At 48.9% G+C, this 24,946-nt stretch overlaps 1 protein-coding gene across 1 annotated transcript; it reads left to right on the top strand.

The window, feature by feature from the left end:
• Positions 1–1,313: 1,313 nt before the first annotated feature.
• Positions 1,314–19,268, top strand: CUNH20orf96 (chromosome unknown C20orf96 homolog). Its single transcript, XM_045833326.1, has 10 exons — positions 1,314–1,491; positions 2,045–2,162; positions 9,139–9,242; positions 13,544–13,702; positions 15,963–16,062; positions 16,969–17,126; positions 17,207–17,308; positions 17,470–17,556; positions 18,262–18,380; positions 18,985–19,268. Exons 2-10 carry the CDS (start codon positions 2,135–2,137, stop codon positions 19,043–19,045), a joined length of 918 nt encoding a protein of 305 aa, XP_045689282.1. The 5' UTR covers positions 1,314–1,491; positions 2,045–2,134; the 3' UTR covers positions 19,046–19,268.
• Positions 19,269–24,946: the final 5,678 nt, after the last annotated feature.

Here is a 24,946-nt window from a genome sequence, read left to right as displayed (position 1 = left end):
ACTCAAGAGAGTGGTTTCCTGGATGCCAGGTTCAGAAAGTGTGTCAAGGGAGGAAGGGAATGACCCATTGTGCCACATGCTGCAGACAGGCCACGTAAGATGAGAACTGAGACGCGACTGTAAGGTTTAGCAGAGTGGAGGTTACTGGTGGCGCTGACAAGGGCAGTTTCAGTGGAGAGGCAGACAGTGAGAGCCTGGCTGAAGAGGGAGAAAGGAATGGGAAGCAACGTAGGCAAACCTCAGTTTTGCTGTGAAGCAGAAATGGGAGGGGGGCTGAACGAAAGTGGTCGCTATTTAAAAAAAATTTTAATCCTCTCCCAAGGACATTTTTCATTGCTTTTAGAGAGAAAGGGGAAGAGGAACATCCATGTGAGAGGGGAGCATCCATCGGCTGCCTCCTGTACACGCCCGGACCTGGGACTGAACCGCAGCCTACATGTGTGTCCTGACCAGGAATTGAACTTGCAACCTTTGGTTACAGGGTGATGCTCCAACTAGTTGAGCCACACCAGCCAGGGATCACTATTTTTTTAATAGAAAACATTAAAATATATTGATATGCCAATGGGAATAATACAGAGGAGAGGATGATGGGAGAAAACGGGGTGAATTGCTGGGGAAGTATCTTAGAGAAAGCGAGAATAGGATTCAGTGCATAATTGTAGGAATCGGTCTTAGTAGACAAAATAAATAGTCCAAGGAGGGAGGAGAGTAGGTGGGCAAATGAGGTGATGTGAACCTTTGAGTTCACTGGTTCTGTGACTTTCTAAGTGAAATAGGAAGCAAAGTCAAGAGTATGGATGGGGAAGGAAGTGATGTAGGCTTGATGAGAAAGAAATATGACATAGTTCTTTAGGATGTTGGGCGGGACCTGCTGAGGGATATTTGAAACCAAGATGAGAAGAATGTATAGAGAGCTACATTTTGCCCTGCGAGATTAGACCCTCCAGGCGCTCGGTAGTCTGCGTCCGTTTCCTTGGAGACGCAGACCAAGAGGGAGCATCGAGTCTCCAGGGGAAATTTGAGTGGCCTGAGTTATCAGGCGATCCTCGCTGAGACAAGGAAGATGGAGAAGAAGCCGAATAAATAGACATCCCAAGAGATCAGTGGCCCACAGACTTACGGCGCTTCATCCATTTTCTCCAATGGCGAGCGTCTTTCCGAAGTAGGTAAAAGGAGCGTAGAGATGTGGTGAAGTACGCATGCGTGTCCTCCTGCCCAGCTCTTGCTGGGAGGTCCTCCCCGGACTTTGACCCCGCCCTCTCTCCGCCTACATCCCCGTAGCCCCGCCTCTCACTGCTGCTCTCTGGGTTCTGGCTTGGCTTGAGTCCCTAGTAAACTGCAGTTTTGGATTCGAGACTCCAAGCCTTTTTCACGTCCCGTGCTTGCATCCCCATGGGTTGGGAATGATAGAAGTTCTTTCCTGTCTCAACTTTTTCCAGACCTTTTCATTCTGGGAGTCGCTCCACAGTCCATAAGTTTCCGATTCTGGTGAGTTCGGGATGGTCAGGGCGCGGGAGGGGGGCTCGCTGATCCTCAGCCTGCTGTTCCTGCGGAAGCCACTGTCCCGGGTGGTAGAGTCTGGACACCTGAGTTCCAGGACCTACTGTGTCACACATTTGCTGTGGGACTGGCGCATGACTCCGAACCTCAGTTTTCTCACTACCTTATCAGAATATAAGGGTATATTATGTTGCTCTCTTATTTATGTTTGATTGCTGCTCTGGTTTCCCATTGGGTCTTTCCCATACTTTCTGTTTCTCACTGTTCTTAACACCTCACAGCTTGGAATGTGCTTAGTAAACTCTGGCAGATAAAAAAAGTGATAGCGTTTATGGGACACTTACCACATACTTTATAAATATCTCTCAGAATTCTCGCACCAACCTATGGAGGTCGGTTTATAATTAGAGCCAGTTTAAAGATGAGAAAATTGAGGTCCTGAGAGGTAAAGTCACTTGCTCAAGGTCACAGATATCTGTAAGGGGTGAAACTGGGGTTTGAACCCACCAGGCTGTGTGACTGATTCTGTTATGACTGGTAGGATTGTGGTCCATGGCAGCAGCCTAAGCCGAAAGTCAAGCCATCCACTCTGCTTCCAGTCCTACAAACCAGTGGCCCCAAGAAAAGCAAAATGAAGACTTGGATTAGCATCCAGCCAGGTGAGCAGAGTCACTTGGGGGCTGGTGTGGGAGTTGGGGATAGGACAGGGGATGTTCTTGGCTCTTGGTGATACCGTTTCTGAGGGGGTCCCCAAAAAACCCCCTGGAATTATCTTCTGGAAGGTGAGCACCTTGTAGTACAGGCTTCTCCCAATGGGTGAGTGTTCTAGAAATCCGTCTGTATCAGTGTACCAGCTGGCATTGTTGTGAGAGACTGCGTTTGGCTTCAGTGAATTTTTTTTTGAAGACTTTCAACATGTTTGCCCATTTCATGACGGGTGATGTAGGAGCACACCTGCCGCACTGTGCTGAGTGTTCAGCAGTTTTTGACCAAAAACAACATGACCCTCATGCCCCACCATTCCTATTCACCCAGTCTTGCCCCGAGTGAATTTTTTTTTGTTTCCCCAAATGAAAAAGTCCTCAAAGGGAAATATTTTGTGGATGTGCAAGAGGTGAAATAAAACACGGCAGCAGCGCTATAGGCATCAAAATCGACGAGTTCAAAAACTGTTTTAAGCAGTAGAAAAAGTCTTGATATGTGTATTGTGTCAAATGGAGAGTATTTGAAAGGTGACAAGTTTAAACATGTAAGAACAAATACACAATTTTTTATAAATAAATTGTTTTTTGGGTCCCCCCTTGTATGTTGCAGTAGGCGGGTTACTTTAATCAACAATCAGATTTCAAGTGTTAATACAGTAGCTTATGTCTCAGATATGTCAAAGTACATTTGTGGATCTGGGCAGGAGAAGGAAATCTTTTCTACATGATTATTCAGGGACCTGGACTCCTTTAACCTTGTGGCTGTGACATTTTGTAAGGCACTGAAGTCCTCTGCTGGATACTTCTGCATCCAGCAGCAGAAACAGAACAGAGAGAGAGCAAGAATATGGCCCAGATTTGAAGTGATACAGTATCACTCCCACTTATATATTCCAGTGGCTTCAACTCAGTCATCTGACCACCTGTTAGCGCAGAGGAAGGTGGGAAATGTAGTCCCGCTCTGTGTCCAGGAGGAAGAGAAAACAGGGCTTGGTGAATGCAGGATGATCTCGGCCACATCGCTGTCATTTCTGCCAGGGGAGTTCTGAGGCCTTGGCTCAGGCAGACATGGCTTCATATCTTGGCTCTGCCATTTACTGTCTTGGGAAAGGCATTTATCTTTCTGAGCTTCAGTTTTCTCATTTGTAAAAAGAGGACACTTACACTTTCCTGATAGGATTGTCGTGAGAGTTAATTGAGATCTTTTTAGATTTTATTTATTTACTTTTAGAGAGTGGGGAGGGAGGGAGAAAAAAAGGGAGAAAAACATGGATGTGTGAGAGAAACATTGACTGGTTGCCTCTACATCGACTGGTTGCCTCTCACATGCACCCCAGCTAGGGACCAGCCCATAACCCAGGTATGTACCCTGACTGGGAATCCTACCAGTGACCCTTTTGGCTCAGTTCATAGGCCAATGCTCAGTCCACCGAGCAGGGCTGAGTGAGATTTCTTTAAAGTATCATTGCTTAACCTCACCAGACCCAACACTCCTTTAATAACTACTATTTTGTGATATTCCTTTAGTGTCCTGGAATAAACTTCATAGGTAATATAACCTACTACATATATAATAAAAAGTTAACATAATGCCCTAACTGTAAAGTAAAAGGAAAGTTGTTTGTAGTTAAGTAACACATAGTTCAGTATGTAATGCTCAGGCTGGATTCCACTGGAAGACACGATAACTTAGAAGCGTACTCATCGGTGTTCAGTCCTGGTGAACGGACCATTTTCAGAGGCAACCACACATTGATGTTTCTGTCCCTCCCCTCCCCTTTCTAAAAATAAATAAATAAAATCTTTAAAAAAAAGAAAAATAATTTAAAAGTGTAAACATTAAAAAAAAATAGGAAAGAAAAATCTCTAGGCCAAGTAAAGAGTACAGACTGCTTGATCCGTAACAGAAAAATGAAATAAACAGATAAGTTGGACTTCATTGAAAAAAAACAAACAAAAACCTTTTGTTCTATGAAAACTTCTGTTAAGAGGATGAAAAGACAAGCTACAGACTTGGGGAAAATATTTGCAAACCCACATATTTGACAAAAGACTGCTGTGTAGAATACATCAAGAATTCTCAAGCCCTGGCTGGTGTGGCTCAGTGGATTGAGCGCTGGCTTGCCAACCAAAGGGGTGCTGGTTCAATTCCCAGTCAGGGCACATGCCTGGGTTGTGGATCATATCCCCAGTGGAGGCATGTGAGAGGCAACCACACATTGATGTTTTTCCCTTTCTCTTTCTTCCTCCCTTCCTCTTTGTCTAAAAATAAATAAATAAAATCTTTCAAAAAATTCTCAAAACTCAACAGAAAAACTATTCATTTAGGAAACGGGCAAAAGACATAAAGAGACATTTCACTGAGGAGGATATACAGATGGTAAATAAGCACATGAAAAGATGTTCAACATCATTATCCATTAGGGATATGCAAATTCAACTACAGTGGGTTGTCACTGCACACCTCTCAGAATGGTTAAAATGAAAATATAGTGATAACATCAAATGCTGGCAAAGAGGAGAAACTGTATGATGCATTCATTGCTGGTGGGAGTATAAAATGGTGCAGCCATGCTAGAAAAGAACGTGGCAGTTTTTAATGAAACTGAACGTGCACTTCCCATAATGATCCAACAATTGCACTTTTATGCATGCATTTCAGAGGAATGAAAACTTACTGTCACACCAAGACCAGAGCATGAATATTTCATAGCGGCCTTATTTATAGTACCCCCAAACTGGAAACAATCCAGGTGTCTTTTAGTGGGTGAATGGTTGAATAATCTGCGGTACCTCCATACCATGGCGCGCTAGTTGGCAATAAAAAGGAAAGCACTATTGATACACTTAATGACCTGGATGAATCTCCAGAGAATTTTACTGAGTTAAAAAAAAAAGAAAGGCCAGTCTCAGAACTTACATACTTTATGATTCCATTTATATGACATTCTGGGAATGACAAAATTATACAAATGGAGAACAGATTAGGGATTCTTTTAAAGATTTTATTTATTTATTTTTAGAGAGGGAAGGGAGGGAGATAGAGAGAGAGAAACATCAATGTGTGGTTGCTGGGGGCTATGGCCTGCAACCCAGGCATGTACCCTGGCTGGGAATCGAGCCTGTGACACTTTGGTTTGCAGCCCACGCTCAATCCACCTAGCTACGCCAGCCAGGGCAGATTAGGGATTCTTAGGGTACAGAGACAGAGGTAAGGAGAGGATGGTAAGGGGAGGGAAGTGGGTATGGTTATAAAAGGCAACATGAGTGATCCTGTGGTTAGGAATTGTTCTGTATCTTGCCTGTCTTAATGTCAATATCCTGGTTGTGATACTGTAATTAGTTTTTCAAGATGCTACTGTTGGGAGAAACTGAGTTAAAGGTACATAGGATTTCTCTGTATTGTTTTTTAAAACTGCATGTAACCTGAACTTATCCTAAAAAGTTTAATTTAAAAAGAAGATAAACCAGGATTACTACCATTAATGAAAAGAAATACTCATTTAAAAAATATTTTATTTATTTTATTTTTAGACAGAGGGGAAGGGAGGGAGAAAGGGAGAGAAACATCATTGTGTGGTTGCCTCCTGTGTGCCCCCTACTAGGGACCTGGCCCGCAACCCAGGCATGTGCCCTGACTGGGAATCAAACCAGCGACCCTTTGGTTCCCAGTCTGGTGCTCAGCCCACTGAGCCACACCAGCCAGGGCAGAAATACTCATGATTAAAGCTATAGATTTTCCTAAGTACTTAAGTTCAATTTATAAATCTTATTATTTTTATAAATACTTGTAAGGGGGATTTTGGAACTTGGTTAAATTCCCCTAAATCTTTTAAGGTTCATTTAAAAATAAGTATATTCATTTTCATTTCTAAGTAATTCACTTATCTGATTAACAAAAACCATTGGTTATTAAAGTAAATCTCATACATATAATAAATAAATCCCTAAATACAGTTAATCTTAAGTTCTTTTAAAAGTTTTGGAATTTAGCTCTAGCTGGTGTGGCTCAGTGGATTGAGTGCCAGTCAGCTGACCTAAAGGCGGACAGTTTGATTCCCTGTCAGGGCACATGCCTGCAATTTCGGGCCAGGTCCCCAATAGGGGGTGTGCAAGAGGATAGTTGTTTCTCTCACATGGCAGTGTTACTCTCCCTCTCTTTCTCTCTCCCCCATCTCTAAAAATAAATAAATAAAAATTTAAAAGGTTAAAAAATATTACACTAATAAAGTAGAACAATCAGTGATAGGCAGCTACTAGTGCCAGAGGCAGCTGTTGCCTGGAGAGGTACCACTATTGTGACAAGCAGACACTACAGCGAGAGGCGGCCACCAAGAGCACAGGCAGCCACGCGGACATTCCTGTGATAGGTGATAATCATAATAAGGGGGAATACAGTTCGGTCTCCTGACAGGTGGGCACCAGGACTGTGCGGGAGCTGCTGCGGGGATGGGAGCCTGCCACCCACTGGTACCTCCCCTCACTGGCACAGCCCACTCTGGGTATAGACAACCCTGTTATTAGAAAGATCTTTATTTTATTGAGACCGAAACATCATTCCCTGTAATTATGACCTTTGGTTCATGTCTAATCCTAAACATATACTTAGCCAAAAATTAGCCCTTAAGGGACCTGAAAATTGGATTGGGTGATTTTCATGATAAATATGTAGAATCATTCTGCTATGGAAAAGAAAAAAAAGCAGAACAATCATAACAATATACTATATTAAAAGTTATGTGAAGGTTGTATCTCAAAAAATCTATTGTGTGCCCTGGGCGGTGTTGCTCAGTCGGTTGAGTGCCGCCCTGAGAACCAAAGTGTCACCGGTTCGATTCCCAGTCAGGGCACAGGCCTGGGTTGTGGGCAGATCCCCTGTGGGGGGTGCAGGAGAGGCAACCACACACTGATGTTTCTCTCTCTCTCTCCTTCCCTACCCCTCTCTCCTAAAATAAATAAAATCTTACGAAAATAGATCCTCTTAAAAAAATCTATTGTACTGTGCTGACCCTTCTTGGATGATACAACATCTGCGCCCCGCGTTGCAGCGAGGTGAGGGAAGCAGGCCTTGTGACAGAGCACTGGACTGCTGCTGTCCTTCTGACGACAGGGCAGCATGAGGATCGCCCAGCCGTGATGATGTCATGTCTTCCACACGCGGTTTCATGCCTTTCCCATCCTGACTAAGCAAGCACTGTGCACTGCGGCTGTCACTCGTGCAGCCTGAGGTGCGACAGCAAAACTGGCACAAATTTATTTTTCCTTCTTCACAATTTCACGGATAGAAGACTTGTTCTCATCGCAGACCGCAGCGACCTCAGCATATGATTTTTTTCTTTCCTTGTTGAGCACTTTCACCTTTCACTAGAAGGAAGCCCTTGGCAGCCTCTCTGTGGCGTGTCTGAATTGCCAGCAGCACGGCTCTCCTGCTTGGGGGTGCTGTCGAGGGAAGGGAGGGCACACGCGTGTGCACGGAGGCACTGTGGTCCCTCCGCGGCTCTGAAGACGACGATGCAGATGGCCACCGCGTGACTGAGGGGCAGGGGGCGTGTGGAGTGTGGAGATGCTGGGCGAAGGGAGGGTTCAGGCCCCGGGTGGGGCGAGCTGCACGGTGTGAAATTTCCTCAGGCTGCTCAGAACGGTGGACAGTGGAAAACTTGGGAGTTGTTTCTTTCTGGAATTTGCCGTCGTATGGTTTCGGATCGCGGCTGACCGCGAGTCACTGAAACCTGGGAGAAGGGGGGACCGCTGTACAGGGCATTCGTACGTCCACACAAAACCGTTTGAGTTTACTTCATCGCTTCAATACTTAATACTAAAATTTTCCAGGACTAAGGGTATCGGTTCATTAGAAATTATATATTTTTGACGTAAACCAGGGACTCTGGTGGGGCCTGAGAACTTGGCTGCAGCATTTGTGGTGACTTGGGTGATGTGTCTCCTGCCGCTGCAGGACACGCCGAGAGGGAGCAGGGGTTCTCGGAACAGGCCGTCTGAGTGCCTCGTTCTGACCGGGATCGTTTCCCTGACCTGCCTTTCTGGCAGGACCACAGCTCGTAAGTCCGTGGTAGCCGGTTGGGGTTTTGCGTCAGCCTTTGATCACGTGGTCCTGAGGCCCACTCCCAGGTCATTGGTGGGAACAGACGGCTAGTAATGTGTATCCAGCACTCAATATTTTAGCTACTCTTCCAAACACTTTATTTTTTAAAAAGATTTTATTTATTTATTTTTAGAGAGGGAAGGGAGGGAGAAGGAGAGAGAGAAACATCAATGTGCGGTTGCTGGGGGCTGTGGCCTGCAACCCAGGCATGTGCCCTGACTGGGAATTGAACCTGCGATGCTTTGGTTCGCAGCCTGCACTCAATCCACTGAGCTACACCAGCCAGGGCCCCAAACACTTTAAAACACAGTAACTTCTTACTTAATTTTCAGGACACCCCTATCAGCTAGGCAGGATGGTTATTTCTGTTTTGCAGAGGGGGTGATGGAGGGACAGAGAGACTGTGAGACCTGCACAAGGTCACACGGCTCATAGAAGGTAGAGCCTAGATTCCAGCTCCAGGCTGTCTGGCTCCTTAGTTCTTGTTCTCAGTCCCTACCCTGTTTGAGCTTGCTGGTGGCCCCATTGGTGGGAGAGGTGGTGGGGGCACCTGGCTGTTTCCTGTGCTCCTCCTCCCCTCTGTCCACACCCATGGTCACTGCGTACAGGGAAGTTCCCTGGGCTGCTCCCGCCCTTACGTTGAGGCCCAGAGTGGGGCCCAGGAGCCTCCTGGTGGGTGTGAGTTCCATCCTGTGCCTCACTGTCCCACAGTATAAAGCTGTGAGTGTGCAGGGCTGGGAGCCTGGGCCATCTCTTGTGGATTGCGTGTTCCCCGGGACCTGATCCCAGGCCTGCCTGTGCCCTCACTCTGTGCCCTGTCCCACGCCCTAGGGTACTCCAAGCCCACTATGTTGAGGACAGGCCAGCTGAGGAATCCACAGGAACCTCTGGGAATGCGGTTGGACTCTGCAAAGGCCAAATTCCGGCTACTGAAGGTATTCGGAGCATCCTCCCTCGGGCTCTGGGGCCCGGGTGTGGGGGTGGGGATGGGGGTAGCAGACATGCTCAGAGCGCTTTGTGAGTCTGACCTGACCCATTTCCTCTTCACAGCAGCTCCGTGGACACACTCGTCATCGTCCCTATTCTACAGATGAGAAAACTGAGGTGTAGGGAGATAAATGACTTGAGTGAGGTCACACTGCTTGAAAATGGCAGTTCCAGGGGTCAAAGCCAGTGCAGCAAAGTGCCGCTGTGTTTGGGACTCAGGAAAGAATCAGAATCCCTTTTCACTTCCCTGCATTAGGAATGCAGTCTGTGGCCAGTTCATTTTTAGGAAATTCCTATCATGGAATACAGTGCCTCTTGAAACAAGGCTTAGAATAGTACTATTAATTTGTTTACATCAACTGATAGAATTTTGAATCATTAATTTTCTCACCAACCATTGTTTTTTACAGCTTCTGAATGATGTTTCAAAATATTTGAAATAACTAAAAAAAGGAGTGAGCTTTCGTGTCTATAGCAAAAAGTATAGTACTAACCACTATAAGCATTACAAAATACCGTGGAAGAATTCTTAATTTCTCCAAGAAAGTGTTTAATAGCTCAGTGAACAGTGATTACTATATAAACAAATAGCAAAAAATGTATTTGCTTTGAAGTCTTTCTTTCCTTTAACCTTCAATTTTTGCAAAACAATTGAGAGGCAGCCCAGCATTCTTAAAGGAGGAACTTGTATTTCTGATGTTACTGTTAGTCTGACTTTAGAAGGGTTCATGTGTTTTTGTTTGATAAAAAATGAACTGAGACAATTTGGCTCGAAAACCTGTGCTCCTCCCAGTTTCTAACACTGCCTCTTGTAATCATTCATTTGTTTACTTAGTCAACAAATATTTATTGAACACTCACCGTATTGTGCCGTGTATAATGCACTCCCAAGTGTAATGTTCACCCATGTTTTTGGGCCAAACTCAGGAAAAGAATCTTTAGTTATAATTTTTAAATTCAGTTTATTTATTTATATTTAGAAACAAAAACAATTTTCATATTCCAGGGTATTATTTTGCATACGGATAGTTATTGCTTTCTAGAGTTACACTTTTATTTTTTAAAATATTTTATTTATTTATTTTTAGAGAGAAGGGAAGGGAGGGAGAAAGAGAGGGAGAGAAACACCGATATGCAAGAGAGACATTAATCATTGTCTCTTGCACACTCCAACTGGGAACCTGGGCTGTACCCCAGGCACATGCCCTGACTGGGAACTGAACCAGCGACCTTTCAGTTTGCAGGCTGGTGCTCAATCCACTGAGCCACACCAGCCAGGACTAGAGTTACACTTTTAACGCCTAAGCATAAATATAAGAATTAAAAACATTTATGTAGATACAGAGTTAGTACCACTCATATATAATGTGCATCCTTATTTTCCCCTCAAAAATTTGGGCAAAAAGTGCAGATTGTGCATGGTAAAATACGGTACTGTGCCCCAGGCCTGTGCCAAGTGCGGGGATTCACCAGTCCTATGGCCTCTGACACTCGCATTCTACTGGGGGAGACAGACAACAAACAAGTGTGTAGTACATGTGATGCTAACGGCTTATGAAGAGGCATAATGATAAGGTGAGGAGCCTAGAGAGGCGCAGAGGGGAGAGTGGCCATGACTGTTTCGGACAGGGTGGTCAGGGAAGGCTGCTACAGTGGTAACACCTGAGGGAGGAGTGCTCCGGGCAGAGGAGCGGCAGCGCAGAGGCCCCGAGCTGGGGTGAGGTTTGCGTGTCCGGAGCAGTTGATGAGGGGAAAGATGCTGGGATGCGAGATGAGCGGGATTGCTTGTGTGCGGCTCCATGGTCCACGATTCCACATGGTGTATTTAAACAGGAAGACCCTGGAGGGCTCCTGAGTAGAGTGGGGATGTGACCTGACCCCGATTTTCACAGGAGTCCTGAGGTGCTGCTGCCGTGTGGAGAATGGACTTGTGGAGACAAGGGGGAAACAGGAAGGGAGTAGAAACCATCCACTTGGTTTGTTCTTGAAGATGGAGTAGGATCCTGACTCTGCCTCTCAGCCTCAGGACGATTATTTATTCAATCTACAACTCGAGAGAGAGTGTCTACTGTGTGCCAGGCACCATGCCAGGTGCTGGGGACATAGCCATGAACATGGCACTCAGAATTTGTGCTGTTATGGCGCTTCCGCTTTAGTGGCGGGAGACATAAGTGAATCTAAAACACCCGGAGAATAGGTACTCGTCAGCTCATTCAGCCCACACTTAGGGGCTCTGGGCGACGTCCTGTGTGCCGGAGATAAGAATTGTGACAAAACGACTGATGCCCCTGCCCTCTTGGCTGTGACATGCTAGGGGGGACAGACAGGAAACAAGATAATAAGAAAAATATGTTTTGTTGGGTGGTGATAAGTCCTTGGAGAAAAACAAATTGGGAGCGGGGAAGACGTAATTATAAACTATAATTAGTAGTTACAGATTGGTGTAAGGGTCAGGAAAGAAGCAAAGAAAGGTTTCTACACTAGATCTAGTGGCGAGATGTTAGCAATTATCATTCAGTCTGCCTCCTTGCTTCTCCTCCAGACATGGCCCATCACCTTTTTTACCTATCTGGGGCATTTTCTATTATAATGACTATTACTACTACATTTCATTGATTCTAGGGAGCCATTGATAATAAGTGGCGAGAGAAGATCCATTTCTAGAGCAGGGGCTATTAATTCCACAGTTTATCCGAGTGACTGGGAGTGGGGTGTGTTAAAAGCACAGATTCTCAGTGGGCCAGAGACTGGCCTTTTTCACAAAATGCTTCTGGTTCCTGTGGGCCAGTTTTGGAGATATTTTGGGGTGGAGATGTGGAGGCAAGATAGTGGAGTGACCTCAGGTAACTTACCGACTCTCGCTGACCCTCAGTTTCTGCATCTCTAAGGTGGGGCTAATCATAGTGCCAGGTGAGGTGGTAGGTGTGACGGGCTTAACACTGTTCCAGGCACATAATGAGCACCCCATAGGTTTGCCCCCTGACTCTTACTATTATGTGAGGAATAGAGGAGCTGAGGGATAGTAAGGCGGGAGGGTTCTGGCAAAGGACGGAGAAATAAGGAAAACGAGAAGGAATAAGGGAAGAGCACAGAGGTACGGCAGAGGTGGAAGGTTAGAGCCGCGAGAGTATCAGCAGCTCCTTTTCACTGATTGCACACTGAGTGTGCAAAGTGTTGCCACTAAGTGGCCTGATTGTGAATATGATCTCACTAATGTTTTTTCCACAGCAGCTCTCTGAAGTGAATGTTAGTTATCCATGTTTGAAATGAGTATAGTGGGGCTCTGGGGACTTAACTCACCCTGTTTCCTTTAGGTGGTAAGTGACAGAGCTGAGATTTGAAGCTAAGTGCGTCTTGGCCTAACATCTACCTCTTAATCACTGGGAGGTTCAGCCACGCCTTGCAGCTTTAAGCCCACTCAGCTCCTTGTCTCAGTGTAGTGGAAAGACAGGCACACTCAGACTCAGAGGTCTGCCTTTCCAGTTCCTCGGGCTCCCTCCCACTTCCTGGCTGTGTGACTTGCGGCAAGTCACTTAACCTGTCTGAGCTTACACCTGTCGGTAAAATTGAGTTAGTAAACACAGGATTGTTAGAGGATGAACTGACACCATGTGCCATGTGCCAAATGAGGCACAGTGCTCAGACACACAGTAGGTCCTCAACAGTTGTTGTTGTTGGTGGTGGTGCTGTGGATTCTAGGTATCTGCTGGACGGAACTTAAGCCCTTAGACCCTTGCTGTTTCCACAGGGGCGTTGAATGAGATGAAAGGGTACTCAGCTCAGCTGCCTGATGGGAAATGCTAGCAATTATCATTCAGTCTGCCTCCTTGCTTCTCCTCCAGACATGGCCCATCACCTTTTTTACCTACCTGGGGCATTTTCTATTATAATGATTATTACTACTACATTTCATTGATTCTAGGGAGCCATTGATAATAAGGCACACCTTTATTTTATTTACCCACTAATAAAATATATGTCAGTTAGACTGCGACACGCACTAACTGGAAGTTGCATCCTTGCATTAGAGATGTAAAATGATGGGGAAATGGGCATTTCCGAATGGATGAAATAGTTGGAGGTGCCGTGACCCGTAGACAATGGGGAGCCGCCTCCCAGCCCAGGCCGCAGTTGCAAATCGAGGCCACTAGGAGGCGAGTGTGCGACGGGAGGGAAATGGTCCCCAGACTCCGGGAAGCTCTGGCCGCCTGGTGCAGCACCGCCCCCATACGCTTCCCTCCGCCTGCAGGTGATGCTCAGGAACCGGCAGATCTCACTCCAGGAGCTCTGCAACCAGGAGGACTTCCTCACCAAGCTCAATCAGGATCTGATCAAAACCATCCAGGACATGGAGGACAGCTCAGCCCGGAAAATGCGCAGCATGCTGCAGCAGCAGAACGTCTTTGGGGTGAGGCCTCACCGGTGGCCTTACAGCCCCGCCTCTGCCCTCTAGGTCTGGGACCTGCCCACCACGCCGCCCTCCTGAGCGCTCTGGCGCCCTCTCCTGGCCTCTTCCGGCCGGTTGCACAGCTACCAGGGCTTCGAAATCAGACCGGGTTTGGCGAGGCTCATCCTGATGTCAGTACTTAGTAGCTGGGAGGCTTGGAGTTGACCTCTGAGCTCTGTAAAATAGGGCTCAATAGCACCCATTCCAAAGGTGGCAGGCGGTTTGCACTTGGTACACAGTAGGTGTACAAGAGAAAGTCGCTGCTATCGCAACCAGGCAGCAGCAAATACTTCCACAGTGTAATACTAAGTGCTTTGTGTATACTCAAGTATCCTTACAACAACCTTGTGGGTGGGCATTATTATTATTATTTTTAATTTTACATATGAAGAAATGGGTACACAGACTAGGTGACTTGCTCAAGGTCACTTTCAAGGTCATCCAGCTAGCAAGGGTCAGAGTTGAGATTTGAGCCCAGGCCGTCTGGTGCCAGGATCTGTGTTCCTTCCACCAGCTGCGATTACCACCCTCATCCAGTGGTGGCACTTCCGGTCCACGGGTGAAGAGTGACTCTGCAGAGAGCCCAGGGAATGTCCTCAGCCTCCACCAGGAGAAACTGGGTGAAGCTGTGGTGAGAGGCTAAAGGTTCACAGGGGACCCAGGAGTTGGGGCCGAAGGAGAGGCAGAGAAAGTGGTTTAATGGAGAAGTGAGTGCCCTCTCTGACCGCAGTTGGCCCAGGAAGAAGGGAGGCTGAGTTCCCCAGAGCCTGTGAGGTGAAGAGAAAATTAAGTTTTGGGAACTTGGTTGGTCTGCTTCGGCTGCCATAAGCAAAATACCACAGAAGTTTTGGCTTAAAAAACCAAAGTTTATTTTTCACAGTTCTAGAGGCTAGAAGTCTAAGATCGAGATGCCAGTAGGGTTGACGTCTGGTGAGGTCTCTGTCCCTGGGGTGTAGGCAGATGCCTCTTGTGTGTCGTCACGTGGCCTCATCTCTGTGCTCACCGGGAGCGAGAGATCTCTGGCATCTCTTCCTCTTCTTATAAGGACACCAGTCCTATTGGACTAGGGTCCTATCCTTTTGATCTCATTTATCCTTAACTACCTTCCTAAAGGGCTTATCTCCAAATTCAGTCATGTTGGGGGTTAGAGCTTCAATACACGAATTTGAGGTGGGGTGGGAGGGATACAATTCAGCCCATAACAGAGACCAAGGGCATGCGGGGTTATTCAGCCCAAGGAAACTCAGTGGAATATTTTCCCTACCTAGACAGAGTCGCTGTCTGATTTCCTCCCATTGATCCATTCATTTTTTTTCATCCTGAGAACTTCCTGTAGGCCCTTGGGAAACAGTGATCAGTGGGACACCTTGTCCATATCGAGCTCTCATTCTAGTGGGGTCACAAGCAGTTAGAAAGACACTTGGGTGTACTGTGATGGGGACTCAGGACTCAGAGCACAGTGGGGCTCTCTAACCCAGACACGGGAGGATCAGGAAGGCTTCCTGGAGGAAGTGATGCTTGGGTTGGCACATGCAGCCATAGGTATTAGCTGGCAGAGAGCAGGTGAGTGTTCCAGGCAGAGGAAATGGCTACATGGGCCTGGGGTGAGAAGGAGCTTGGCCAGCCCGAGGTGCCACGTGTTGTGTAGCGTGGCCAGACAGTAGGTGTGAGGAGGGGATCGGAGGGAGGTGAGACTGGCCCAGGCCAGATGGGGGAGGGCCTCGTTTACAGGGCAGCGGGGAGCCATTGGAAGGTTTCAAATAGGAGAGGGAGAAGGTTGCCGTTTTTTAAAGACACATTCTGACTTCTGCATGGAGGATCAGTCAGAGGAGAGGACCAGTCAGGGGTAGCTGTTGCCACATTTCAGACCGGAAATGAAGAGAACTTGAGTAAGGTAGTGGCGGTAGAGAGAAAGGTGTGGCTCTTAGTGCAGTTTGGGGTATAAAGTCCGTACCACTCGGTGACGTTCTGGGTGAGAGAGGGTAGAGACGGATGCCTGGGTTTGGGCCTGCGTGCCCGGCTGGGTGGTGGGGCTGCTGGCTGAAGCGGGAGTTAAGGGGAACTGTGGGAGGGGGTAGGGAAGTGGGTGACTGCTTTCCGACCTCTGGAAGGTTTCTCAGCCTGGGAGTGGGGTTGGGTTTGGGGACCCCTCTTGGGCAGTGCTGAGTCCCCCAAGTGGCCATGCTCTCGGTGGCGCAAGCCAACCCTGCCACTCCCACAGACCATCGTCCACCTCCTGGCGTACTCAAACGAGAAGAAGCTGCAGCAGATGAAGTGTGAGCTGCAAGAGTGGAAGGAGAAGGAGGACTCCAAGATGAGCTGTAAGAACCCATGCGAAAAGCTTCTCGATCTTCACCTGGCCCTCTGGGGAGGTCATCTGCAGGGCGCTCACCTGGTGCCTGCTGTCCTGGAACCACCGGGCCCATCAGTTCCCTTCTTAGGCCGGTGGAAGGACAGAGATCCAGGGCTGATAGCCGGCCAGTGGAGCATTTGGCACTTCCAGGCCCCACGTGTCTTCGTTTTTATGGGCACACTCTGTCGTTTCAACCACCTGTGAGGCAGGGAATGTTCTCCTGTTTCACAGATGAGGAAACTGAGGCTAAGAGAAGTGAAGTGGCCTGCCGAAGGATGCACAGCTAGGGGCCAGAATCCAGTCTGAGCCTGCCTCTGTTTCCTGCCAAGGTGGCTCTGGGAGTCAGTGCCTGGGCCAGGTGCCAGGTCCCCCGGCGTTTATCCTGCTGAGCCCATGGCTGCTTTCCCCTGAGCAGACTATGAGGCCGCCTGAGTGGAGGGATGGAGTGTCAGACAGCCTCAGATACTGGGGATCCCCTCCGAGGAGGACGGCAGGGGAGACCTAATCCTGCTGTGGCTGGGTCTTGGGAGCCAGTGTCGCCCTGTCTCCCTGGGCTTGCCGTGTTGGGGATGTGTGTATGAGGGGACTGATGTCCGGACAGGGACGGTCTTGGTGAGGGTCACAGTGCAAGTCAGTGGTAGAGCTGGGACTAGTCTTGGGATGCTGCACCAGCTTCGTTTCTCTTTCACACCCTGTACGGCTTCTTCTGTGGGGGTAAAAGACTCTCCGGGGCCTTGACTTTTTCACCACCTCCCAGCCTTGTGTAAGCTGGCTTCAGCCCAGAACCCAATCCATTGGCCAAGGAGAGCTTTGCCTCCGTGGGAGGGGGTCCTGGAGGGAGGATCCTGCCTCCTGCCCCTCCTGACCTCTCCAGACCTGAAGCAGCAGGTGGAGCAGCTGAGTGCCAAGATCAAGAAGACGCAGGAGGAAGTGAACTTCCTGAGCACTTACATGGACCATGAGTACCCGGTCAAGGTGGTCCGCATCGACAACCTCGTGCACCAGCTGCGGCAGGTGAAGGACAACCAGCAGGTATGTGAGTCCCTGGCTTTGCCCTGTTGGACCAGCGGGGAGGCAGGGCTGGTGGCCAACATGCTTCTGCTGGTCCCCAGGATGAGTTGGATGACTTGAACGAGATGCTCAAAAAGGTCCTGGAGTCTTTGTCTTGTGAGATTCAGATGAAGAGAAAAAAGCTTCTGAACTCCCTGGTGGTGGTGAGTTGCCGGCGGCTGTGGTGTGTATCCGGGCCCTCCACCCAGGCCTGCCTTCTTCCCCATCCTCTGCCTCCAGGTCCCCTGCGCCCCCACTGGCCTCTGCCATGCACTGCTGTGCAGGAAGAGAGGCACGAGGGGGCCAGACTCTGCTTCATTCACAGAAAACCCAGCAGCCCTGCCAGGAGGTTCTTCTGCAGAAGACCGCGGAAAACCATAACATGGTGAAGCACGCAGACAAGTTCAGAGAAGTGAGTGGGCAGGGACGGTGACGGTCAGTCTGTGAGGGAGCAGGAGGGTGGGCAGTCCCCAGGACCCGTGGCGGCAAGCTGGTCCTGATCTGGTGCTCAGGAGTTCTCGGGAGTCTGGTGTTGGCCCTTCTCCTTGCCGGTGCCATTACTGTCACTTGTCACTCATCTGAGAAGGGGATTTGGGGTGGCTTAGGCCTTGCCTTGTGAACTCTCATCACTGGGCATGACCCATTGGTGACATCACCAAGCAGTGCCCACTCCACCATCATTTTCCTGTCACTAGCCACCCCCTATCTTCACCCCTCAATTCTTGTCTTGACCATCACTCATTACTTGTGTTAATGAACTTCACCATCATTAGCCTCTTCATTTTCATCATCTTGCGCCTTCATCATCTGTCTGTGTCAGTGGCCTTCACCGTCTCTGCCAGCCCTCATTAACCTTCATTACCACGCACTGTCCCCCCGCTTTGCAATGTCTCCATTCTCCGCAGTCCCCTCCCCTTTCTGAGGACCATCGAACATCGTCCCTGACTTGTGAGCCAGGCCCGCCCTGCCCGAGCGGCCCCTCTCTGGAGTCCCCCGATTCCTGGGGACGAAGCCCAGGCCACTTCTCTGAATGTCTGTACTCCTCGTCCATCTTGCTCTCTTCTTCCTTCGGTTGGGGGGAATTTGGCTTCTCAGTTTCCCCTGCTCTTCCCCTCAGTTCACCAACCAGTTCAAGCAGGAAATACCCAAATTGAGGGCCGAGGTGGGACAGCTCCGAGCCCAGGTCCAGGACCCGCGAGAGATCGTGTTTGCAGACGTTCTGCTCCGGAGACCCAAGTACGTGATCGCTGTGCAGGGGCCTCGGTGGAACCGTTCCTCTCGCTCCCGGTGCGGGAAGAGTACTGCCCGTCACTTGCCGAGCCCTCACCACACGCCGGCGTGATCCCATGCAGTCCCCTGCCACCGGCTGAGGTCGAGTTACTCCCCGTTGGCTGATGAGGGACGGAGGCCCCCCGGCTCTGTCCCACAGCGAGGTGCACGGGTGCCAGCTGGAGAGGAGGGGCTCTGAGAGGGGTGACAGGGTGCTCGGGGTGGCTTGGAGCCGGGTCTCCACACGGGTCACCGACTCCAAAGACAGCGTTTGACCCGAGGGGCCCCAGTGTTTCAGAACCGGCTTCCTGCTCCCTCTTGACCGTGGTCTCTGCAGGGCCTTGTCAGTCCTGTCACACCCGCCCCTTTTCCGAGCGAGTGTGTTGTGCTGTGCACGGGCACGCCCTCACACAGTTGGGCTGCGAGGTTGCAGATGTGTTTTGGGTGGGGCTCCCCAAGCAAGTGCCTGTGTTCTAAAGAGCAGGGCTTCCCCGAGGACATGCTTGCCCACCCTATAACTCTGGCTCCTGACCTTGGCCTCTCACGCCCCCTCTTTGCTCTTTCCTGCCAGGTGTACCCCAGACATGGACGTCACCCTCAACATCCCCGTGGAAGAGCTGCTACCCTTCTAGGTGGCAGGGCCACGGCTGCCCCTGCTTCCCTGCTCTCTCCCCTACCGCTGGAGCCTTGAGTCGTCTCCTTCCCAGGCCACATCCGCATTCAGACCCCACTCGTCTGCCTCCCCCTCATCCTTCCCCTCTGTCCTCCCTCTCTCCCTCCTCCTCTTGGTTTGGTGCTGCTGCTTGGGCCAGGTGGGAATTTCCAGTCAGGTCTACCGTTTCTTTTTGCCAATAAAGCTGGATTTGCATTTGCACTTTGCCGGTGCCTGGGGATTCCCGGCAGGCCTTGTGAGAAGATGCAGTAGTAATGGACTTTGTCTTCACATGAGGGCAGCTGTGCTGGCTGCACAACTTCCTGAGGAATGCCACACTGACCCCTGCCTGAATCTCCATGGCTCTGTGGCTCCAGCCCCCCCTTCCTGGTGCAGTGGAAGCCCAGGTTCCTGCCCAGGTTGTGCCCAGACCTGTTCAGACTGGTGCCGACAAGGGCCAGGGGAGAGGGGAGACTCCCTGAGTTTGGTACACATGGGGACTGGCTGGGCCCTCATTGCGATGGCCGTCTCTCGTCTAGTCCCACTGTCTGTCTGTCCATGGCCTCACCCCAGCTATGTATGGACACGTACACAAACTAATGCTCAGGTGCACAGTGAGGCACAGGTCCCCACTCCATGCACCATCCAGATCCCCCTTGGAGCACGGGCTTGCTGCTCGGGTCACTGGGAGTGCCGTGGCGGGTGGCCGTCAGCTGTCAGGCCCTTTAGGGTTTGCCTGGGCTGCAGAAAGTTACTGTTTTACTTTCCCACAGGGTTCCAATTTCTCATATCCTCATTTACAGTTATTTTATTCTCTTTTTATTTTTAAAAATATTTTATTTATTTTTAGAGAGGGAAAGAGAAAGAGAGGGAGAAAAACATCAATGTGTGGTTGCCTCTCATGCATCCCCTACTAGGAATCTGACCCACAACCCAGACCTGTGCCCTGACTGGGATTTGAACCAGCGATTCTTTGGTTTACAGGGCAGCACTCAATCCACTGAGCCACACTAACCAGGGCCAGAGCATGTTGTCCTAACATTGAGTCTCTTAATGTTAGCATCCTTTGCCATTTGGGTAGCTTGGGTATTTCTAAAACCATCAAATTGTGCTTGCTTTTGGGGTAACAGTTCTCTCCTCAATTTATCTCTCTTTTTTCACATTTTACTATAAGCAGCAAGAAATCAGGCTTCCCCTGCAACACTTTGCTTGGAAACCTGAGTGTTCAGGTTCATGGCTTACAAGGTCTTTCCACACAGCAGGACACGGGTCCCCTAAGCCACAGGTACAGGACCCCTAGCCTCCGTTTTGCAGTGTTGTGTTGCTCGTTGTCTCCTGACTTCCCACCAGCATCGCCTTTAACATCCACAAGTCTACCCACAGTCTGTAAATGAAAATTTCATTGTGAGCGCTGCCCCCCTTTGCCATGTATCGTGAGGTATTCACAGGTTCCAGCGACTGGGATGTGGATTTCTTTGAGGGGACACTATTCTGCCTCCCACACTTCCTCTAGCCACATTGCACTTCTGCGGAGAAGCCCCCTTTCTCCACACCAGGGGAGTTTTGTCCCCAAGGCCCACCCAGCACTCAGGCAATCTGCGGGGGGTCTTGGAGCCTATGCTTGCTTATGCCCGAGACCTTGAGTCACGTCTGGGGCACGGTTTCTTCCCTTTTTTGTTCTGTGGCAACCCGAGTTCCCAGTACAGGAGAGACAGGAATCCAGCCCAGATGAACCCCATTCGGACGGGCTTGACAGCCTGTTTTCCAGAAGCATCCCTCTCACCTGTCCTCTCCTGAACAGGCACGGAGCCCTCCTCATGTGGGTGGGAGCCCATCTTCCTGGTAGTCTTGGCTGCAGAGGCCGGCTGGCCAAGAGCATGGAAGGTGGCCCCGTGGCTCATCAGTTTGGGTTGGGAATGTCCCATACCCACCCTAGGAGACAAATGAGCCCCAAAAGATCGAAGCGTGGCAAAAAGGCCATACAATGATGGGTCATGGTCATGGTCATTGTGGCTGAATCCCACCGTTGTGGGTGCATGGGAAGGAGCAGGGAGCGAGGGGAGTTGCCCAGGGGTCAGCAGGGTTGAGCCCTGGGCTGACAGCACCCAGTGGGAAGGCCCGGCCAGGTGTTTGAGGTGTTTCTCAGGAGTATCAGTTTTAAGTTACTCTGCCCACGACTCACTGTCCACACCATAGTGTCTGCGAAGCTGGGTGCCTTGCCTCCACCTCGAGTGAAAGTTCATCATTGTTATTAGTGAGGAGTTGGCCCTTGTGTCCTTGGAATTTGGGCGAAGCTTCATCCAGATTCCAAATCAGCATACTTGGGGCCATGGTTGGTGGGGCAGGGGGACTAGATAATGAAAGGGTCCCACGCTGGCATCTGCGGTCAGCCCGCCCACCCCCGGTTACTGAGCAGTACAGGGCAGCAGGAGTGAGAGCAGCTGTGTGCAGGTGGGGAGGAGGAGGGGGAAATCGCTTGGTGTTGCCTTTAATGGCAGGAACGGGTGTCTCCAGAGCATTTTTGCGAAGGTGTAAAGTGCCCCAAAGGGGGAGAATTGAGCGTGATAAACTGTGTGAGCAGGCATAACGCAGGCAGTGTTAGATGACCAGGCATTTTTAAATTTTAGCAGGGGACGTTTGAAAAGCCTATTCTGGCACTCAGTCCAGCTAATCGAGTAAATATAAGTTTCTTGTTCTAAGGCTCATCTCTGTGTATAGTGTGAAGTTCCCTGATCTTAATCTAGTTGAGCACACCAGTAGGATTTAGGAGGGTTTTGGTAAGGTTCTGGGCTCGGAGTCACACAGAGCCCAGTGGATGCCTGCACTAAGCCATTGTGTCGACTTTGGCGTGGACATACCGAGGATAACCAGAAGGTGGAGGTAAAGGGCAAATAAAATGAACATATCGAGCACTTGAAGGTCTGGCTCCTGGGGAACGGAATGGATCCCCAGCTTGTAAAATCGCCAGTGGCATGTTTTATTGAGGAATTCACGATTGGAGACGATCATTTTGGCTATCAGTGTGCAAGTGGGAGGTCTTTGGTTTGCTCCTGTTGCTATTGCTCGCTCCCTGTCCACCTGAACCGGCCTCCAGCCTCATCTCACCATTCTCCTGTGCCCGTTTCTTAGTCCCACCAGCCTGCCTTACTCCCGCCAAACAAGCTCCTTCCCGGCTCAGCCTCTGCAGTGGTTGGTCCACTGACCTGAATGCTATTCTCCAGGTCTCCGTGCAGCTGAGTCGCCATGCCCTCTTAGTTCTAGTTTCTTTTCTCAGCGAGGTCTTGCCTGACCACCATTTCCCCTTGCCCATTGCTCTCCACCACATCGCTGTTGCGTTTTCTTTAGAGCAGCGATCACCATCTGATATTACACGTTCATTTTGGCCGGTTATGTTTGTTACCGGATTCCCCCAACCATAAGGTAAGCTGTATGAGTGTGAGCAATTTGTCACTCTTGTTCATGGCTGCCGCAGTGCAGAGAGCAGCACCTGGCATACAGGTGGTGCTCAATAGTTATTTATTCCATTATTGAATGGGTGAACTGGCTCTAGCTATTGAAAGCCAGGTTTCAGCAGTGACACTTGCATTGACGTGGCAATAAAGCCGCATTTTAGGAGGACATCCAATGACGGAACAAAACAGAGCACAGGCTCACACCCTGCCCTGTGAGACTCTCGCCGGTCTGTGGGCCTGTGACCGACCGCCAGGGGTGCTCCTCCGCTCCCTCCCACACTGCTGAGGCAATAAACGGAGAGCTGGGAACCTGAGCTGTCCCTCCGCTCTTTCTTTGAGTACCTATATTTTACATTTTTATTGAATTAATTGGGGTAACAAGGGTTAATGAAATTATATATGTTGCATGTGTACAATTCTACAACACATCACCTGTGTATTGTACTCTGTGTTCACCACCCAAAGTCAAGTCTCCTTCCATCACCATTTCCCTCCTTGACCCTCCTCTTCCTCCCCATCCTGCTTTCCCTCCAGTAATCTCCACGCTATTGTCTGTGTCTCTGAGTTGTTCTCTGCTTAATCCCCTTATCTTTTTCACTCAGCACCCCCTGTGCCCCCGCACCCAGGGTTGTCAGCTGTTCTCTGTATTTATGAGTCTGTTTTTATTTTGTTAGTTTATTTCAGGGGTGTAAAACTCATTTTCACCAGGGACCACATCGGCCTCCCGGTTGCCTTCAAAGGGCTGAATGTAATTTTAGGACTGTATAAATGTAACTCCACCTTAACAGTAAAGGAGTTGAAATTACATTCAGCCCTTTGAAGGCAATCATGAAACTGATGTGGCCCCCAGTGAAAATGAGTTTGACACCCCTGACTTGGCATAACAATCTCCAGGTCTATCCATGCTGTTGCAAAAGGTAAGAATTCCTTCCTTTATATGGCTGTGTAGTATTCCATTGTGTAAATGTACCACAGCTTTTTTATCTGCTCATCTACTGGTGGGCAGTTGGACTGTTTCCATATTGCGGCAATTGTAAATAACATTGCTATGAACATAGGGGTGCATATGTTCTTTCGAATTAGTGTTTTGGGATTCTTAGGATATATTCTCAGTAGTGAAATCACTGGGTCATAAGGTAGTTCCATTTTTAGTTTTTTGAGGAAACGCCATACTAACTTCTACAGTGGCTGCACCAGTCTGCATTCCCACCAAGAGTGCAGAGGGGTTCCTTTTTCTCCACATCCTGGCCAGCACATGTTTGTGGATTTACAAGTGTGAGGTGATAGCTCATTATGGTTTTAATTTGCATGTCTTTGATTAGTGATGTTGACTATCTTTTCATATGTCTATTGGCCATCTGTATGTCCTCGTTGGAGCAGTGTCTATTTAGGTCTTTTACCCATTTTTTAATTTTTGGTGTTGAATTGTATAAGTTCTTTATAAATTTTGGACATTAACCCCTTATCAGATGTATCATTGGTGAATATGTTCTTCCATTCAGTGGATTGCCTTTTCATTTTGTTGATGGTTTTCTTTGCCTTGCAAACACTTTTTAGTTAATGTAGTCCTATTTGTTTATTTTTTCTTTTGTTTCCCTTGCCCAAGAAGATATATCAGAAAAAAATACCGCTATGACAAATGTCTGAGATTTTACCCTTTCTATTTTCTTCTAGGGTTTTTATGGTTTGGAATCTAACACTTACGTCTTTGATTCATTTTGGGTTTATTCTTGTGTGTGGTGTGAGAAGGTGGCCTCGTTTCATTTGTCTCACGGATCTGTCCAGTGTTGCCAACAGCATTTATTAAAAGCAGCTCTCTTTCATCTTCACGGAGGTGGGTCCCCCGGTTAAACATCACAACAGCATTTGTGTGGCCTTTTTCCTGGTTGGGTTGAACTTGCAAATTGTCTCCTGAGGATGCAGCAGCTGTGGCGCCCTCTCTCTCTTCCCCTGCCCCGCCCCGCAACCTGAGCAGAGTTCAGTTCCTCCGTTTCCTGTGAAAGTTCGTCATTGTTAGCAGCTGTGAGTCCGCCCTGGTGCCCCTGGAATGTAGGCAAAGCTTGTGCCTTAGGCAACTTACGATTCGCACAGGGAGATACATAAGGGGGCCGATGGGACCTGGAAAGTTAAAAGATGAGAGCTCTTCGCCCTCAGCGCTCAAGCTGGCGGTTTGGTTATTACCAGTCAGCGTCCTGGTTATTACCAGTCAGCGTCCTGGGGCCGGGGTGGGTTTGTTAGTAGTGGCCTATTCAAGTGTAGATGAAAATAAATGTTTAAATAACTGTATAAAACTTAGGTAGATTTGCATAATTATGGGCAGAGTCATTTTGAACAAGTCAGTGAAAACACTGGTATGACAGCGACTAAGTAACTTTTTTGTTTTAAAATGTGCACCGTAAAAACCATTCTAAATTAAAAACAAGTCTGAA

Source organism: Phyllostomus hastatus, unplaced genomic scaffold, assembly GCF_019186645.2.
Source record: "Phyllostomus hastatus isolate PE091 unplaced genomic scaffold, TTU_PhHast_1.1 phas_contig_17, whole genome shotgun sequence".
Lineage (NCBI taxonomy): Eukaryota > Metazoa > Chordata > Mammalia > Chiroptera > Phyllostomidae > Phyllostomus > Phyllostomus hastatus.
Note: the sequence above shows the minus strand (reverse complement) of the source record. Positions and strands in the feature narration are given on the sequence as shown.

Bases quoted from the DNA above. Each gene is read 5' to 3' on its own strand.
- CUNH20orf96 (XM_045833326.1), top strand. From the start codon at position 2,135: ATGAAGACTTGGATTAGCATCCAGCCAG. The intron at 9,243-13,543 runs GTATTCGGAGCA...CTCCGCCTGCAG, and splicing joins CCAAATTCCGGCTACTGAAG to GTGATGCTCAGGAACCGGCA. The intron at 18,381-18,984 runs GTACGTGATCGC...CTTTCCTGCCAG, and splicing joins GTTCTGCTCCGGAGACCCAA to GTGTACCCCAGACATGGACG.